Below are 18,087 nucleotides of genomic sequence, written 5' to 3' on the forward strand. Positions count from 1 at the left end.
ACTAAAGGCGTTGGATCCAGTGGCTTCTTATCTCCCCAACTCCTCCCAAACAAGCAGCTGTCTGAAGATACCAGATGCTGCTGTGACAGTGTTTATCTCATAGATTGTGACTAGTGTAAACTTGCTACAGATGACTGTATTGTTGTTTGTGAAAAGAGGTCAAATTAATGTGGAATCATTGCAGTGGAAGGGAATCTGTCCCTCATTAGCTGGAGAACTATCATTTTATTTTTTTCTAGGAATGCAGGAAGTAACTTCATATAAGCTATGCGCTCCACTGGGATAGAGTCTCTGTACTTTAAATCCCTAAATGGCCATCAAGGTCACAATTACTAAAGGGGTGTTATCATGTTTCCCTGTTTTTGGTGGCAGCATCCTGTTTCCTGGCAAGAACAAAGCACAAACAACAAATCTTAAAGTTGAGTTATCCTCATCTTACAATTTCAGTCTGTCTTTAACCAGAGTTGTCATTGTTTTGTCATAGAAAGTCATCATTATTCAAATGTATTCAGCTTCTTCCCCTCATCTGAATGAATTGTGAACTCTGCAATCATGTTATCAGTCTTATAATATATATTCAAATTATAGTCAGGGTGGTACAAGATTAATACCAAGTCAAGTATTATGTCTTAGTTGTTGACATCATGGGATAAACATTTCCCATTTATAATCATAATAATGCTGATATTGAAATAAGTGAGAGTAAGTTGAAGTGTTCACATGAAATGAAATATGTCACAATGATCCACGGGGCTTAAGAAGTAGTTTACGCTGTCGGAACTGAGGGAAAATTACGCACGTGTTGTGGCTCCCTCTAGTGGAACCTCTGCAAAATGCACTACCCGTAACTATGATATGGTTTTATTGACCACAGCTGTGAGCACGCAGCTGTGCAAACCATGATCCCGAATGACAGCAAGCTAAACTCGTGGTCCACATTTATTATTTAACTGTTTTCCAAAATGCACAAATTAGAAGAGACACAGTCTAGAATTTTACAGAAACGTTCAGAAAACGAACTACAAAGCTGTGAGATTACACAAAGCAAGTGTGAGTTTTAAAATTCTGCATGTATAAAAAGATAGATACTTAAATTAAAAAAAAATTCAAAGTTTATAAAATTTAATCACAGAAAAGTGAATAAGAAAATTGTGGCACAATCTTTGAAAAAAAGTCATAGAAATTTTGACATCAATAGCCTATGCACTTTTGTTAAAAGAGTTAGATTTTAGGCTAAATAATTATGAGTTTGTATTGACATATATTATTTCAATATTCATATCTTACATGGGACATGCTTTTATAAACTCAAATCTGTCACTTTCTGGTTCTCTGACAAATCCCACCAGCTTCACCAGAGCTTTCAGTTATTTAGCAACCAAGTCATCTTAAATCTTCGAAGCACTTATTACATACACAGATACTTTCTAATCTTTCCCTTCCATCAAAATACCTTCACATGTAAAAAAAAAAAAAAAAAAAAAAAGACCATGGTACCGTAGCCTTCAGAGAATTTGTGAAATGTGGTCAATACATAACATTAATGTTTGTCTTCTGGTAAGAAATCTACCACAGCTTGGAAAATTAAAAATCACGAACCTCAGAAGTCCTGAATTAAGTCAGAATTTAAAAAAAAAAAAACTCAATATAAAAATACTCCGGTGTGAATAAATCTTGTGTATACGGTTGAGGTGTTGTCTTTTGTGTTTTTTTTTATTATTTAGTAGCACCAATGAGCTAGCTGATGCAAGGACACTTATCTAAGAGAAGGCTGGCTTTTGTTATTCCAAATGGCAGTAATGGTCACACCGAATGGTGCTACTGTGCAAGAGCTATTGTACACATTAGAATACCCCTATAAGAAACTAATACAAAACTAATATGGAATAAAACCAAAAATGTATAATCATGACCAGTATAATGAAATTTGAGAAACAGTTTTGACTTGTAAGTGCCACTACAGACAGTGCAGACAGGGGAATTGTTGCAAGACCAGACTGAGGATCGCACAGCTGCTAAATGTTCACTTCATCCCTCAACATACTAGTGATCACCACTGAGATTACGCAAAAGACAACAGTGTATGGGGAAAAAAAACCTACGAGAATAATGCAAGCTGTGATGTCATCATATGCACATCATAATGTACCTAAATTATTGAGGGTGAAAACAAATGCACAAAAAACTCTGTTTTTCTAAACAACATGATGAACAAAACATATGTGGAGTAGCCATGTAGCTGCTGTGAGCTGCAGGGCAGTGGTTTATTTTGGTTCGACGGCAGGAGGAGAAGAACCCAAGAGAGGAGACTTTGGTGAAACCTGGACAAAGTTAAAAGAAAAAAAGAAAAGAATATTCCAAACTTTTATTTAATCCTTCAATGAAAGTGTGTTTTGAGAGGTTAGTTGTATAATAAACATACACCAATCAGCCACAACATCAAAACTAGCAACACTGCATATGTTGTTACAATGAAATGTTCTGCTGGGAAACTTCCTCCTGACACTCGCATAGATGTCACTTTGTCATGTTGTCCTGCCTCCCCCAGCAGGAAAACAGCATGCTCTGCAAAAACATGCTTAAGATCTCAAAGAACACAACAAAGAATCAGTGATGTCTCCCAAGACATCAATCAAAGGAGTTCTGATGACATGGACTGGAAGCAAGCCCAGTCCACAAAGACCCAACTTCACGTCCCCCAGGGTCCAAAAGACCTATTGCTAACCTCCCAGTACCAAACGCTTCAGTTCAAAGTCAGGGGTGCACATAGTATAAGGATAACATACTCAACATCAGGCAGGTGGTCATAATGGTGTGGCTGATTGGTGTTGTGTCACATTCACAGCTGCCTAGAGTTGCATGGAAAATAATCCTCTAACATAACAGAGTTTCACAGGGGAGATGAGAGCAGATGCACCCACAGTAAGACGGTTAGCCACGGTTGGTAACCTAACCAAACTCTTCGTGTACCTTTGACATGGCACTTTATAGCGTCATCTACTACTGACCAAGACTAATACTAGATGCTTGAGATCTTGCTAGCATCACTGTAACTTGTGATAGCAATAATTACAGCTAATGGAAAAAAAATCTCACATACTTCAACACTGGCATCAACTTTGTTATGTTTGCTCTTTTCCAAGAAATCATTTAAAATGATATATAACTTCACTGACATTTTCTTCATGAAGAAAAGGTCTGTATTTCCTTTGTCAGATACTTTTTGAGTCAACAGATGAACAGCTAGTTGATAGTTTCTTACAGATGCTAGATGGCAACTATGTGACAAGAGTGTGTGCTGGTATTTTACTCACAGGGGAAGGAGGCTTTGCAAAGTTGAGGTGAGCATACAGAAGTACAGCAATGTCGTTTTGACTGGCCTCCAGGGCAATGGACAGAGCAGTGCTGCCATCCTGCAAGTTATAAGAAGACATTAGTGCTAAGATGGTGGATTTGGGCAGGATTTGTGATAAGAGGTGAAACAGAATTGCTTACATTATCAGTGAGAGTTGCATCACAGCCTGGGACAGACAGCAGTTGACGAACAATGTCCACATGACCATGTTCACAGGCACACATGAGCGCAGTGGAACCATCATCATCACGGATGTTGACTTGAGCTCCGCAGGACAGCAGCGCCCGCACCATGTCCCCTCGACCGTGACTCACTGCTAGCATCAGCGCCGTCTGGCCAGCCTACAAACACACATCATTCAAAGTTCTAACTCTAGGTTCCACAATGGGGATATATGCTGCTGCCATTGAGCCTACATTCATATATATGCTGCAGAAGCAGATTCTGAAACATCTGGAAACAATATTTGGCTTGGACACAGGGGTGTGGAGATGCAGTGAAACTTAATGTGCAGTAGAGGGCGCACCTGGCTGGCCTTTGCATTGACATCCCCTGTGCGCAGCAGCTGCAGGACAGTCTGGAGGTCGCTGTCAGAGTGGAAGGCAGCCAGAGCTGTCAGCATGATTGCCGTGTAGCCCGCCTTGTTCTGCTTGTCAGCGTTACACAGGCCTGTCAGGTAAAGAGGACAATTAGTATGACAGGTGATCCTACTATGACAATGACATTGTATGAGACATTTATTTTAAGACTACTTGTGACACTGATTGATCAGTCAAAAGAAAAAAACTATCTTAAGCCTCAACAGGAACATATTTATAATGAATTATGATTGTTTAATGGTTATTAATTATAGTCACAACACTTTCAAAGCTATAGAAAATCATTTCCATGTCTAAATTATGATTAAAACCTATTCCGTTTATATATCTTCTTAAAGAACACGTGCACTTAAATACTTGAGTCACTGAAACAAAGAAAAGCTTATGGTCTGATGAGATTTGGTTTTGAATGTTTTTTAGAAATTAACAAAAGTTATCTCCCTTGAATTTCATTCAGGCTTGTGTGATTTGGTTTGTTATAGTCTCATTTCACACCAGATCTTCATATTTTCTTACAAACAGAAACACACAGAAGAGCTCACCGGTGTCCAGCAGAAGTTTCACCACGGGGAAATTAGAGTGTGAAACGGTGTAGTGAAGGGCCGTATTCCCGTTGCCATCTGCCATGTTGATCACAAACTCCAGCAGCTGAGGGGATATTGAGGAAAAAGTGTCCATGTAGGCCTTGACAACAGCTGTGTCAGCTGCTTTGTGACAGGACACACGCAGCCACTCCTGCAGCACAGTGGTGTAGGCCGCCCTCTGAGATCAGACACAATGAGGACGCTTAAGGCAAATAAACACTTGACAGACTGCTGGAAAAATGCAAGAACACTGCTTTGTCAGGAATTCCCATTTAAGCAAAATGGATATAAGGGTTAGTAGGAAGCAAAATATAACGAGAAGAACATAGGAAATGTACTGTTTGCTCTTTCAGCACTAATAATAATGTAAAAAAATACATTTAAAGTTGGTTAATAGCTTAGTTTTCAGAGCAAAACCAAGATATTTAGACTAGCAACACACATTGTTTATACAGTAAGGTTCAGATATCATATAATGAAAACATTCCCAGTTTTAGTACAATAAGAAAAGAGTCCCAAGCCATTAGAAATTCTCAGATTTCATAGAAAGAATAATAAGTGACTTAGATTTAACACATACTGCTCCTTGTTTGCTGAAGGCATTGGGTTCCCCCAAGGCTGTCTGCAGGGCATACACAGCTGACATCAGGCTTTCGCTCAGCTCCACTCTGTAACAAGCAAGAAGAAAACAATCATTACTGATGCTCATAGATTCCAACCTAAATGACAGACTGTCTGTAAATTGCACGTTTATTTACCTGACTTGTTTGGCAGTTGCTGTTGCAGTGTCATTTGCAATGCTCTCATTTGCTGGCTTGGACTCTGACTGACTGGAAGTTGCAGATGTTTCTGACTGAACATCGTCCTGCTGCTTGATAGTCTCAGTGGTTTTAGTGACAGTTGCTGGAGAAAAGGTATCTGGAGACTTAATGGAGTTTTGCCCAGGTGTGGATTCAGTGCTGGATGAAGTGGATTTGGAAGTGACTTCCTGGGAGGGTGTGTGCTTTTCTGACAATTGGTTGACAGTCTCTTTAGAGGCAGAATCGTTTGCTGGACATAGAGGAATTGAGGTGGAATCTGTTGCTGATGGCTGTGAGGCACATTTTTGTGCTACCCTGTCTGTTGCTGGTGACTGAGCAGTTTTGCCAGACAGTCTTGTGTCGACAGTTGCAGATTGGCTGGAACTCTGCCGTGAGTCTGGAATGACAGCTGGTACTTGTACTGCAGTTTGCTGAGGTACACTGGTGCTTTCTTCTTGTGGCTGGAAGGCCTTGTTGAGGGTTGTGTGCTGGTGCTGGACAGTAGACTCCGGTAGTTTTTCTCTGGCCTCGTGATATTCACTGGAGTCACTCCCTTCGTCTGAGCTCTCACTGCTGCTATCATCAGATGAAGTTGACTCAAAGCTGTAAAACAAGGTACTTTTTACCACTGGATATACTTTGTAACACATTATTATTTTATCACTGTGTTTATGAAGGAAGTGTAACATTTAGACTATTCTTTATTTCTTACTTTTCTTATCTTATTTTAACCCTAACAGTATAGCCTTAGCCCTGATGTCCGTTGTCAGTGGATATAAATGGCTGATTGCTGGTCTGCAGTAATTGACACTTACCCTCCATTGACTCCAATGAACTGAAGGTTTTTCTTTGTAGAGGGAGAGCCTGGTTCACCTTCAGCTTTCCGCTTCATTATTGATCTCAGAGAAGACTGTAAAGAAGAATCTAAAAAGAAAATACCACCAGTCAAAAATAAAGATGGAGTATGATGTAGTTAGAACAAGTTAACATGTTGATGAAGGGTTTTAATACACTTACCTGCTTTGAATAAACCCTCTTGTGACTGGATCGATTCATTATTTATATGTGCCTGTGTCTCCTCTTCTTTGGAATGTACCAAACCAATTTGATTACCAGATGCTACAGCGATGGCTGGATTAGCAACAGGTACCGAGGAAGACAATCCGCTTTTCAGGACATCTCGTACCTGCTTGGAGCTGACTGCAATTGGCAACTCAACTGGAGCTTCTGAGAGATAGAGAAAAGACCTTTACTAAACATTTTTAAGGACAAATGCACTGAAATAAATATCATGGCATACAAAATCTGATACAGTCTAGTTTATTTGTCAAACAGGTGCTGATTCACTCAATTAGATGTGGGGTTGTATTATATTTTAGGTTGATAAGTATTTCTAAGGTTCATTACATTTCCTATGTAATCTCTGACACTGTCAACAAATATTGAACTAGTTATGTTTCTCAAAATGCACTTGTGCTGGAGTGCATTTGACTGTTCATGTAAAGCTAATAAAAAACTGGTAACTCAGTATCCTTTGTCCAAATCACAAAATGAACTCAGACCTTCAATTTGTCCCTTGTTATGGCCTTCCAAAACTCCACCCACTGGCTGAGGGGGCGGGGAGCTGCAGGTCTCTGCTAGGAGCCGCGTGCCCACCTCCACCACAGTAGGCTTCTCCAGTGTGTACACCTGGATCCCCACAGTTCTCTGTTCCCTCTGCTGTGGCTGCTGTGTGAAGCTGACCAGGGTGTGCAGACTGCAGCCTTGCGGCTCCTGCCAGCCCATGTTGGTTGCCATTACTGGATGCTCTGGCTGAGGGGCCTTCTGGACTGCTGTAACCTGCAGCTGTGCAGCCTGCAGCTCCTGTATTGTCCTCTTTAACTTGCCCTCAAGCTGACCTACTTGATCTTTGAGAGCCTCTGTCTCAGACAGCAGCCCCAGATCCTTCTCCCGAACCCAGACACCAACATGACGACTACTTCTAGTGACCTCTGGTCCCACTCCGATGGTGCGCACTTCCCGTCTTGCATCTGGTCGCGCTCCGCCCACAATCACTGTATCTTCAATCTCACACCCAGAGTCTTGCTTGGAGCCTTCAGGTGAGGTAGGAGACATTGGTCCTGGTGTCTTGTTGCTGCTCTTTGCTCCAGTGCTCGCCTCCTCTTCAGGGATGTCGATGTAGAGCTCCCCACGTGGACGACCTCGGCTGAAACCCAGAGTGTGGCCAAGAAACTTCTGGCTCTTAAGCTGGACACTGAGCTGCCTTTTCTCCTCCTGCAACACAGAGATTTTAACCTGGAGCACAGGGATGGTCTTCACCTGCTCCTCTAGCTCCTTTATCTTCCTCAGGGCGGCAGCCATCTGCTCTCTGACATGTTGCAAGTGGGCAGGGGTTGGAGTCACTGGGGTAGATAGGCCAGAGCTCATGGGAGTAAAGGATCCACCTTGTGCACGGTTAAAGCTGTGTGCACTACTGAGGGAGGTGTTAGAGCCTGCAACACTGCTGTGCATGCTGCCAAGGCTGGAAAATCTCCGTCCCTCTTTCTCCTCTTCTAGCTTCCTGCGAGCATCTAAGAGGGTTTTCTCCACTCGAGCAGTACTAAAGCTGGGCCTCTGCGATGTGTGGTAGCCTGGAGCACAGTAGGAGTAGGAGGAATGCCGGCTTTCCATACTGGTATTTGAGCACAGAGACTCTGTGGAGGTCCACCATGAACCAGTATAGCCATAGCCCCGAGGCAGCGAGCCATATCGTGGCCGGCGCTGGATAGGCACCTTCTTGATAGTGTTCCCCTTTTCTATGTCGTTAACATATTTGAGGAAGTCTAGGTCCAGACGGTAGCCATAGGGGGTCTCCACTGAGTAGGGCGCCTCCTGTTCTTTGGTGTGCAGGGAAGGAGGAGCAGGCGGGTTGAGTTTCCCTGCAAGGGAAGGAAATCAACTTTAAACAAACGGAAATCTGTGTCTAATCTTGGGCTCAGACTTAAGAAAACAGAATCATCTCTGGAATACTGTGTATCTATCTATGAAAAAATATATCTATGTAAAAAATCCAAAATAATATATGAAGAGAGATGACGCAGTTTACTCTTAACTCTAATTCTATATCATGCAAGTTTATGTTTACTTCCTTTATTTAATAGCTTAAGAATTATTTCATAGTAGTGCTTGTTTATTACTTAATAATAATTCAGAGGTTTTTCATAATTCTTGACATCATCTATTTTTAATCGGTAAAAATAAATAGGGGCAGTACCTGGAAAGCCGGGGTCCATGTGCAGTACCTGAGCCATAATGAGCCTGTGGCTGCTTCTCAGTCACACACAAACTCTCACCTGTGGGGACACAGAGAAGTTTAAATCACAAAAGAGCATACTGAATATATAGAAAAAAGCTTTTCTTGTATGTAATAAAAGGAAAACAAAGCCAACGCACTCATATGCAAGTTGTGTATCCTAAAACCAAACTCAACAAGATCTTGCAAAAAATTGCTGCCATTTTGGCCATGTTGTTCTTTTTGTACAATGAAAGAAAGCTTTATGGTTTCTTTTACTAACCAAGCCTCCCTCCTGCCTCCATCCCTAATTTTATCTGTTCATTTTTCTTGGTGCACAGTCGATTGTGTATTTGATTCTGTTCATAGCATTCAGAGAAGAGTTACTGGGGAAAGTTTCCTGGCAGCTAATTCCAGGACAGACATTTGCCAGTTACAACCTTATTAGGAATCATCTGTGCGCACTAAGTTCGCCTCTCAACTTAGGGTTTGCACACAGTCTTTGCTCCTTCTCCCACCTTGCTTTTTCTTTTTAAAAATCTTTCACCTAAAGTTTCTTCTCTATTTCGCTTTCCTTTGCCCCCCCCCCCAAAAAAAAACATCAGCTGATGATCAGCTGATGTTTCTCTTTCTCTTACTTTTCTCACTGTGTTAACACAGAAAACAGTGAACTGCTGAAAATGTACTTCAATGTACTCTTCATTACAAAGGTAACTTAAACATTTTGCCTTTTTATCAACAAAAGAGTTATGTTTTTTTTCTTTCATGGAGAGCAACATGCTACTAGCAACAATGTAGTGCCCCTTCATGCCAGTTCATAGGAGTTTGTGTCTGCTTGGAAAAGATTAACTTTCTAGGTCATCACTTTGTGGGAAACAGGGGATGTAATGTTTAAGCCACCCACAGCATTAGTCAGTTGAACATCGTTATACAACTGAGGCTTTAAAGAGCCAAGATCAGAAGCTGAAACTCACCACTTTCTTTCTAAAGGCATACTCAATTTGATCCAGTTTAAGGGTATGTCTCGTTTCTTCTGCTCTCCCTCTCTTGTCTTGTGACCCTCAGTGACGCTTGCTCATTTGTGAAAAGTAGGGCACTTGGAAACTCTGACTAAACTGACGTGGTATTTTTAAGTGCTTCAGTCAAGTTAAGTTTCTTTGTGTGGTTTCCCTTTTCTGTATCCTTTTATCAATCACTCTTCCATACCAAAATGACCAATTGTTATAGAACTGTGATAATGCTGAATGCATTCACATACAGACCCATTTTAAAACTGGGACTTTAAAGCACTCCTGGCCCTATGGTGGTAAGAACAAATCACGTTGGTAAAATTTTATTTGACAAAGCACTAAGAATAAGCTATATTTCAGCTTACACATGGGGAATTTATCAGATGGTTCAGACATAAATACTGAACATACTGTAGCAGGTTGTAAGAGAAAAAAGATAGACTGAAAAAAATCCATGTTTCATCACAGATAAGATGCTCTTAATAAATCTGAAAACTATTGTGAAACTTTAAAAATTAATTTTGGCTCTCTGCCTTCATACTTTACTTCAAGTGTCTGTTTATCTCCAGTGCAAGTGTCAGACTGATTATGTGTAGCATATTGCGGTACACTGTCACTATGACAAAATGTGTGAGAAAGTGAGAGCAGAGCACAGACAAGAGGAGTGTCTGGAAGTGAGATGCTGTGTTAGAGAACGTGGGAAGGAGGGTGGAGGACAGCACTGACAGGGGACAGTTGATGAGATATAATTAGAGTTGACAGTTTAGCAACCAAACATCCCTGCCAAACATGAAGGCTGACGTTGTCCACTCAATTTTCTTTGATTCCAAAACGCAGTTCTCTTTTCCTTCAAGTCATATCTTCGCACTCATTACTCACTGTCTCAAATATACCTTCCCTCATTACTTCTGTGGGAGCTATTCCACCCACACTGCTCCCCAGAAACACCCACACTACCAGGCCTCCACATCTGCTTTTCCTTCAGTGGCTAACTGGGTGTTTCAGATGTGTTAGCATGTGTGTATGTATTCCCCTGAGTGTCTGAGTATGGCTGGGGCGGAGGCGCTGACCTTTTTCCCCTGGTCTCTCAGCTCTCAAACAGAGTTCCTTTGAGATGACATCTGAACAGAAACCAGTGTTTGCCCTTCCCCTGTGCCATACTACAATTCTTCGGATGACTCCCTGACTAGCCTCATCCAGGACAAATGCCTTTCCCCCAATACACCCCCCTTACCTCCTTATACAGCTGCATACCATACTAAAGGAAGCTAACACTGCCTGGTCTACTCCCTCCATTCCCTGCTATTAAGATTAAGCTAACCCTCAGGGGGTAAGATGCAGGTCATCCAGCACAAATTACATGTCTGTGGTATGTCCTGTAAGATGTAACGAGAATAACTGCATTGTGTTGCGACTTCTTTTGCATTGCACAACTGTTTTTTTGCGCATGCAGTGAAGCTTTAGGTTTATTCGTTTAATTTATGTCTAAACTCTTGCTAACATTTGAAGGTTTAAAAAATGGGTTTGATTTACACTATGTATAAACAATCTTGTCTCTTTGTTGTGTCAGAGGACTGAGACCACCCTGATGAGTCATTTCAAATGCCAGGCTGCATATTGAGGTCAGCTCTCCTAAATTTATCAGACTCAACAGAGTTACCTTATTATTACTACCATTATAAAGGATTAAAGCTCAGTATTGCTAACTAAGAAATGCCACTGTTTCCAACACCGAGGGAATATCTTTATGGATTTTTCCACTGCCTTACTGACTAAGGCTTTGATGATGGCTATTTTGTTGAACTTGGGAATGGTTTGTGAATTAGGAAAAAAGGGATTCATTTTCTCCTTCATACCAACCGCTTGCACAGTGAGGATGGGATGTCTCCTCCCCAGGCTCCTTCCTCTCCTTTCCTTTATTTGTCCTCTTACAGTCAGCACCTATGGGAAAAAAAGAATAAAGAAAACTTGAACTTCAGCCGTCACTGCCTTACGATAGAAGTTTGAGGCTTAGAACAATTAAAACAAAGCTGATATCTGGACTCAGTCATCAGGAGACATCAGTTAAACCCCATTAAAGGTGTGCAGCTCTGTTGACACAAAGATAAAGACGGACTTATGACAGGTTACAAAAGAGTAGCTTCTGCTAAACTATAAACACAGGTTGCAAAGCCAGAAAAAACATACCAAAACATTCCAGTGGTTTTGACTGACAAGCCGGATGTAAAAACTATACCCCCATGAGATGCCAGTGGCTCTGATCTAGTAGAATGAAGCCTGATCCATGTTTAAGTGCTCCTTTCCCAGCTTACTGAAACACCCCACCCCCAACTCCTTCCTAACTCCAGCTCAGGGCACTCTAATCAATTCAAGGCTGGGAGCGGGAGACTCCCTGCCATGTGATTGGGTAATGTGTTCAGTTTTCTGACTTATGTGTCTAACACTCCTAAATCCAGTGGGACAGACACACACCCTCCAGTTTCGTGGGAACAACCATCACCTTCACAGGCTAGACTGATTTCACAAGCCTCTTAATGCACTCCCATCACAGACTTAACTCTTGTGAGTGTCCATTGGATAAGCTGCATGACAGTGTCTGCTGATTTTCATACTTTAGCTACAGCAGCTCAGAGTCAGACTGCTGTGTAAGAGTGGTCGACATTTTGTCTGAAGGCCGTGTAGTCTGAAAATCACTGATAGGTGACCTTTGCATAAAATTATGACATGACAAGCTGTTGTTCAGTCCATTGTTTCATAATGTTGTCGTGCTAGGACCACAGAGGGTGGAGGGGTAGTGGGAGAAATAGATCTTTTAGACTGGAACGACAGCCAAATCACAAAGAGCCATTCATTGAGCTCCTAGTTCCACAGCTGGTTCTAATAGAAAGGAAAGGAGGGGCATCTCAGAGACAGAAAGACTCAGAGAAACAGTGTGTATATGTGCGGCAAGAAAATTTGCCTCAAAACAAACAAATAGTTGATGCAGCCCTGTTATGGACCCACACACTGACAGAAAGTGGAAATAAAAGGGTAGGACTCACTCAAAGTGGCTGATATCTTGAGCTAGAGAGGCCCAAGGCTCAACACAACTGACAAAACTGATTATTTTTCCAGCTGATTATAAAAAAATAAAAATTAAATCCAAATTATGAATATATTCTGATAGGATTTTCAGAACTTGTACAGCATATCAAATGTTAACTGTAACTGTAACAGGAATAAGGAAAAAGTTATTGTTAAAAAGATAAAAGACAGACTAACCCTATATTGGCACAGATTGCAAATACTTGTGTAAGACAAATACCAAACGTAACAGAGGAGACAAACTAAACTCCCATCACCTCCCACACTACACATGAAAACACACAGATCCCTCAACACATCAACGCTGTCTGAGGTCTGAGGACTCCCACAGATCAACAAACACAGCTGTAGCTATTAAGTTGATTTATTCACGTAAGGGTACAAATTATATGAAAGCCAAATGATTTAGCTGTTTTTAATTTGCCTACAAAACCTCAGCCACAGCCTGCTGAGAAAAACACACCTTTTTCTAGTGTCAGCTAAGCATAGAAAAGCTATGAGACTCTCAGTGCTTTCTTAGTTTATGTGCCACTATCATCATACCAAGCTAATTGATGTTGCAAAGCAGAGATGATAGTTTGAGATCTGATGAAGAAAGGGTTACAGGAAAGGGATTTTCATCTATGTATTCCCTAAGGACAGAAAAACAACACAGTAACTTCCTCCCAGCCCAAGAGAAAGAGTAACAAGAAGGAGAGCACAAATGAGAAGAAAAAATGGAGCATGGCCAGAAGAGGGTGAAAGCAGAGGAGAGCGGTACAGTATGTGAGGGACAGTGGGAGAGAAAATGCGAAGGAAGAAAGGCGAAACTGCAAGGGGAGGGGGGAAAGAAAAAGACAGGCTGCTGAGAGTTTTAGATGGAAACTTCTCAAATGAGAAGAACGTGCCACTTCTCAGGTTTGGACTCCACCGGTATGAATCACAGCAAGTTCTGCTACTGACACCAAAGTTTCTCTGCTGCTGTTAATGCAGGAGTAATATCAGAAAGATCTCAAAGACAGCTACAAGTGCTCTTCATGATGAGTAAATAAAGTCTGAGCTGACCTTTTCTCATAGTCATAAAAGGCTCTGTCTAGAAGATTACAATCATTTGTATATTCCTCCCCCAAAATAGTCTGACAATAGAGAATTCCTTTGACATGCAGTGCCAAGTTGAACCCAAAAAAAAATCCTATTGTTGAGGTTTTTTTCCCCAGACTAAGAGGCAACAAACAAGACCTTAAAATAGATTCTAACAAGCACTTTAAATGTTACACAAAGGTCACAAAAGAAGACATACTTGCTGAGCTATCTACTTAGATGTCTTTGCTTTTCTCCATACTTTCCAACACAGAAGGCTTAATTCAGCCAACTTGCTCTGAATGAATAATACATTTTTTAAAAATGACAAAAAATCTCTTTGTTGTCCCCAAGCATAATGTAGCTGAGCAGAGTATGTCAGCGCATAACAGAATGAGCCTTCACTGAGTGCACTGAAGCCAGATGAGCTCATATTAACACATTAATGCAGGACATGTGGTTTTTGGCTAATGTGGGCTTTAACTTTAGGACAGTGAAATCATAACCCATATGGGATGTCACCTCCAGAACTCTTTGCCATTTAGCAAAAAGCCCTGTTTTTCACATTAAAGAGCGGTGGTGTGGAACAGCAGACGGTGCTGGGCTGGAACAGTTTGGTCGTAGCTAGAGTAAGGCCAAAAGGAGGGGCTGGCCAGCTCACATTACTCCTGGAACAGGAGCAGAGTAAACACCCGCCAGTCTACTATTGGTCATTGTGCTGACCTTCAACAGGAAACTGAGCAAGGGTGGGGCTGAGCGGCAAGGAGCGGCACCGGAAAAAGGACACACTCAAAAAAATAACTTTTGGGACAAAATTCCTGAACAGTTGTGGAGGTGGAGATTAAGACTGATGCCGAGCAGAGAGGCAGAGTGTGACACTGTTGTCAGTAAAATGCAATGTCTGGAGAGGAGGACAGTGAAGACCAGACAGCAGTAAGGTTATTGGTGGAGAATAAAACAGAGCAATGATGGGGTGAAAAGATCACACCAGTGTGTGTTGTGGTACAGACTTGACTGCACAGCAGAGCAGTGGAAGAAGAAACTTAATACGGCAGTGATTTAGTCAAGTGGATCCCTCTCAGGGATTTCCCAATTACTTCCTGATTTGGAGAGACCTGTTGATCAAAATACTCATTGGACTCAATGGCAATGACAACAAACCATGACAAGAAATCATTCACCTCACAGACAATTCCAGTGCATTTATGCCATTTACTGGACAGAGCAGTCCATCTGGCTTCTCTGAGTCATTCATGTATTAGAGGAGATCAGTGAGATTATTCAAGAAGATAATGCATTACTGTCCCTAAGACCTCAACAGCCAGATTTGGACCATATGCTCACTATAAACACCCCTACAATGGTTTTGTTAATGAACAGTGTTAAGTAGGAGTATTAACTTGCTGTGTTTACATAATGAGATGAGGCATTACAAAAGTATAATAGGGTTTTATATTTATCTCTAAGTTATAAAGTAACCCATCTCTTGCATAAAAATGTCTTGTTTTAGTGTCCAAAAACTATGTTGTGCTGGTGATAATAACACATGTAGTTTGCTTTGGAAAGAGAAAATGTTGAAAAACAACAAACTAGTTGGGTTTCCGCTAATTTCTGATTTAAACAGTATACCTGCAGCCACAATAACATCAAAACACAACTTGACAGTTTCTATATAAACTAAAAAAGGCTTTAAACAAAGTTATAGCTATTTATACAGCAAACATTTCTCATATCAAGGGATGGAAGATACACAATATAATGGTCTGTAATGTTTTAACAGAACAGTAAATTAATTATGCAGTAAAACTGTTCAGAAAAAAAAATTATCTGTAGTAAATCAAAATCGGGACAGACAGTCTCATGAAGATTCCGGGTGTAATTTCATTAGCCTTCCTAAACCATTTAAGTGCCCGGCGTGTGGCCCAGTGTGCAAATGGGGTTTATAGCCCTGCATTCCATCACAGCACCCCTGGGTCCCAACACCGTAATGAGACAATCACATTCCAGCTTGGCCAAAAACCTGCTGAGGGAAACTCCAGCAGCAGACAGATCTGACCATAGATTCTCAAATTGCAGTCTCAGGATTTTCTGATGGAATTCCTGAGGGTATTTCATACACCAGGAGGAGACGGGTTTTACTATTAATGCAATCATACTCGCTAGCTCTCAAATTAGAGGAAATTATCTGTAGACGGCTTATTTGGTCCGTTTTACAGCCCAAGAGTACATACTACTTTCATGAAGTATAATGTTCCATTTCGGTTTAAACTGCTGTGGGAAAAGGAGAGATGCAACTCTGCAGTCATTCTGAGGACTTTACTTTCTGAGCTCCTGAACTGCGCCAAAATATGAAGGTACACTTTCAGAACTGTAACTAGCCTGTTCACAAGACAACATAAGAGTAAAGACAGAGACCCTCTCAGTGCCATGCAGCTGCTACAAGCTATTCCCCATTAGGTGATTTAATAGTTTGCAAGCCATTACACAACAGCAGGACAGTGGTGTATTGTATGATGTAGTGTAGCAGGCTGATGACTACACCCCCACATCCTGCCAAGTTCTGCCCAAGTTCTGCATGGCCAACATGAAAACAACATCTGACGTGTTTACAGACCAGTCAGGTCAATGTGGAGCACAGGCTGTGTCATAAAACATCATGTCTAGAGTATGGGTTCTTAAACAAATAATACAATCAACAAAATACATGACAATTATATAGGATTTCGGTGGAAATCTTTAGTATTGGTAACGTGCCAAATAAGGTTTTACTAACTGGCTTATTTGAGAAAGAATCACCAATATACTTCAAGAAAAATAAGTGTTACCGATACAAAAGCAGTTCATTCAAGTTCGTTTAACACTCCACCTGCCCTGTTGACATAAAACTCCATCAACTTCACCCATAAAAACTACTCTCGTTGACAACAGGCCTACTACTGCCGGCGGGACCAACAAATGTGAGGGGCAAGACGCGCAAAGAAAAACATCTGGAAGTAATGAGAACTTGCAGGATGCCTAAGACCCACCCTCTCCCCAGAGTCCCCACAGGCTTAATTGAGTTTTTCAGTTTTCAATGAAATGAAAAATGCTTGGATGTTGCAACCAGACGTAAAAAATATCCGTACGATGACTGAATACACCCAAGCGAGTTCCTGTTTTGGAAGAGACGGTGTTAAAAACTGATAATGTAGCCTAATATAGGCAGATCATCGTTACAATGCTGGAACAACTTTTATCAGAAGCCAGCAGCTGAGGTTGCTAGACAAGTCCTTTGCATGATCTATCAAAATTACCAAACAGACCTCATGTAATGATTTTTTACAGTGATGGGCTATAAATGCCCCGCTTTTCTCGAGATAAGAAATGGCTAAAGGAAACCCAAAGAAAATGTGATTAATATGAACTCGAGCTTCGATGTGGCAGTCGCACTTTGGGGCTAGGTAGCAATATTATAGATTTAAGCTATTAAGGGTAATCTTTGGTTAACGGCGCTTCTTGTAGCCGAGCGGCGCCTCCGATGATGCTCTGAACAAAAAGACACGCACCAAGGAGCGACCACGAGACTCAGTTACACATTCCTCTGAAGGTTCACAAACGCTGATGTGAAATTACGAAACCGAACTTGGTCTCAACATTTAGGCATAACAATAAAGGTAAGTGTATTTAGGGTGGATTTTTGGCATTAAGGATCCGTTAATTTGGGGAAAAAATGACCGGCGAGATGGGAAGAACCGTCGCTTCACAAAAGAAGTCCCTTTAAGGCGCGTCGTTCAAAGCGCTCTAAAACACAGTTCAACAAAGAGAGTCTGAGGTATTTCTCAGACAGAAGAAATGGAACTTATCTGCCGCTCTTACCTTCCCTCTGAAAATCCTTACAGCCTTCTCGGCCCAGGAGCGCTCACTGTCAGAGACAAAAACACCGCAGCCAAGATGCTCCGGGCCCCCTCCCGCTCCTCTTAAAGGGCCAGCAGCCACCAGGACAACCGGAGGGACCCAACCTCTACTATTAGGGACGTCTGCAATTACCTGAAAGAACCTTACTGACGTCCAAGAACTTCAAATGGCTTTAAAGGCCCCTTGGGTTCCGCCTACAGAGCTAAAATGATGCAATCTTCAGGTCTTTTATACAAGTAAAAATAGGAATCTCTTAGTATAAGCATGACATCAAGTATCTCATGTATAACACATGTATACCTGTGTGTATACCTTAAAGTAAAAATTTGCTTTGTTTCTTCAAATATAGCATCACTGCAAAATTACTCAAAGAAAGTTTTGTATTCTAACAAAATCATTCAATTTTACAGATACTAGACAACAATTGACAA

The 18,087-nt window shown here is 41.3% G+C and overlaps 1 protein-coding gene across 2 annotated transcripts; it reads right to left on the reverse strand.

Annotated features, from left to right (window-relative positions):
- Positions 1–911: 911 nt before the first annotated feature.
- kank2 (KN motif and ankyrin repeat domains 2) lies at positions 912–17,695 on the reverse strand. 2 transcript variants are annotated; one of them, XM_072368656.1, is made up of 13 exons: positions 17,618–17,695; positions 11,480–11,560; positions 8,592–8,670; positions 6,901–8,256; positions 6,356–6,565; positions 6,154–6,262; positions 5,297–5,941; positions 5,119–5,206; positions 4,497–4,716; positions 3,882–4,024; positions 3,496–3,696; positions 3,315–3,413; positions 912–2,321 (listed from the first exon to the last, which is right to left on the reverse strand). In XM_072368656.1, the coding sequence occupies exons 3-13, from the start codon at positions 8,626–8,628 to the stop codon at positions 2,265–2,267; spliced, it is 3,165 nt and encodes a 1,054-aa protein (XP_072224757.1). In that variant the 5' UTR covers positions 8,629–8,670; positions 11,480–11,560; positions 17,618–17,695; the 3' UTR covers positions 912–2,264. The 2 variants fall into 2 exon arrangements, with proteins under 2 accessions (XP_072224757.1, XP_072224756.1); XM_072368655.1 differs by having other exon boundaries at positions 11,476–11,560.
- Between the last annotated feature and the right edge of the window lie 392 nt (positions 17,696–18,087).

Source organism: Leuresthes tenuis, unplaced genomic scaffold (assembly GCF_036924035.1).
Source record: "Leuresthes tenuis unplaced genomic scaffold, fLeuTen1.0.hap1 SCAF_17, whole genome shotgun sequence".
Taxonomy (NCBI): domain Eukaryota; kingdom Metazoa; phylum Chordata; class Actinopteri; order Atheriniformes; family Atherinopsidae; genus Leuresthes; species Leuresthes tenuis.

Bases quoted from the DNA above. Each gene is read 5' to 3' on its own strand.
- kank2 (XM_072368656.1), bottom strand. From the start codon at position 8,628: ATGGCTCAGGTACTGCACATGGACCCCGGCTTTCCAG. The intron at 4,025-4,496 runs GTGAGCTCTTCT...TTTACCTGACAG, and splicing joins GAAACTTCTGCTGGACACCG to GCCTGTGTAACGCTGACAAG. The intron at 3,697-3,881 runs GTGCGCCCTCTA...GTGTGTTTGTAG, and splicing joins TCAATGCAAAGGCCAGCCAG to GCTGGCCAGACGGCGCTGAT.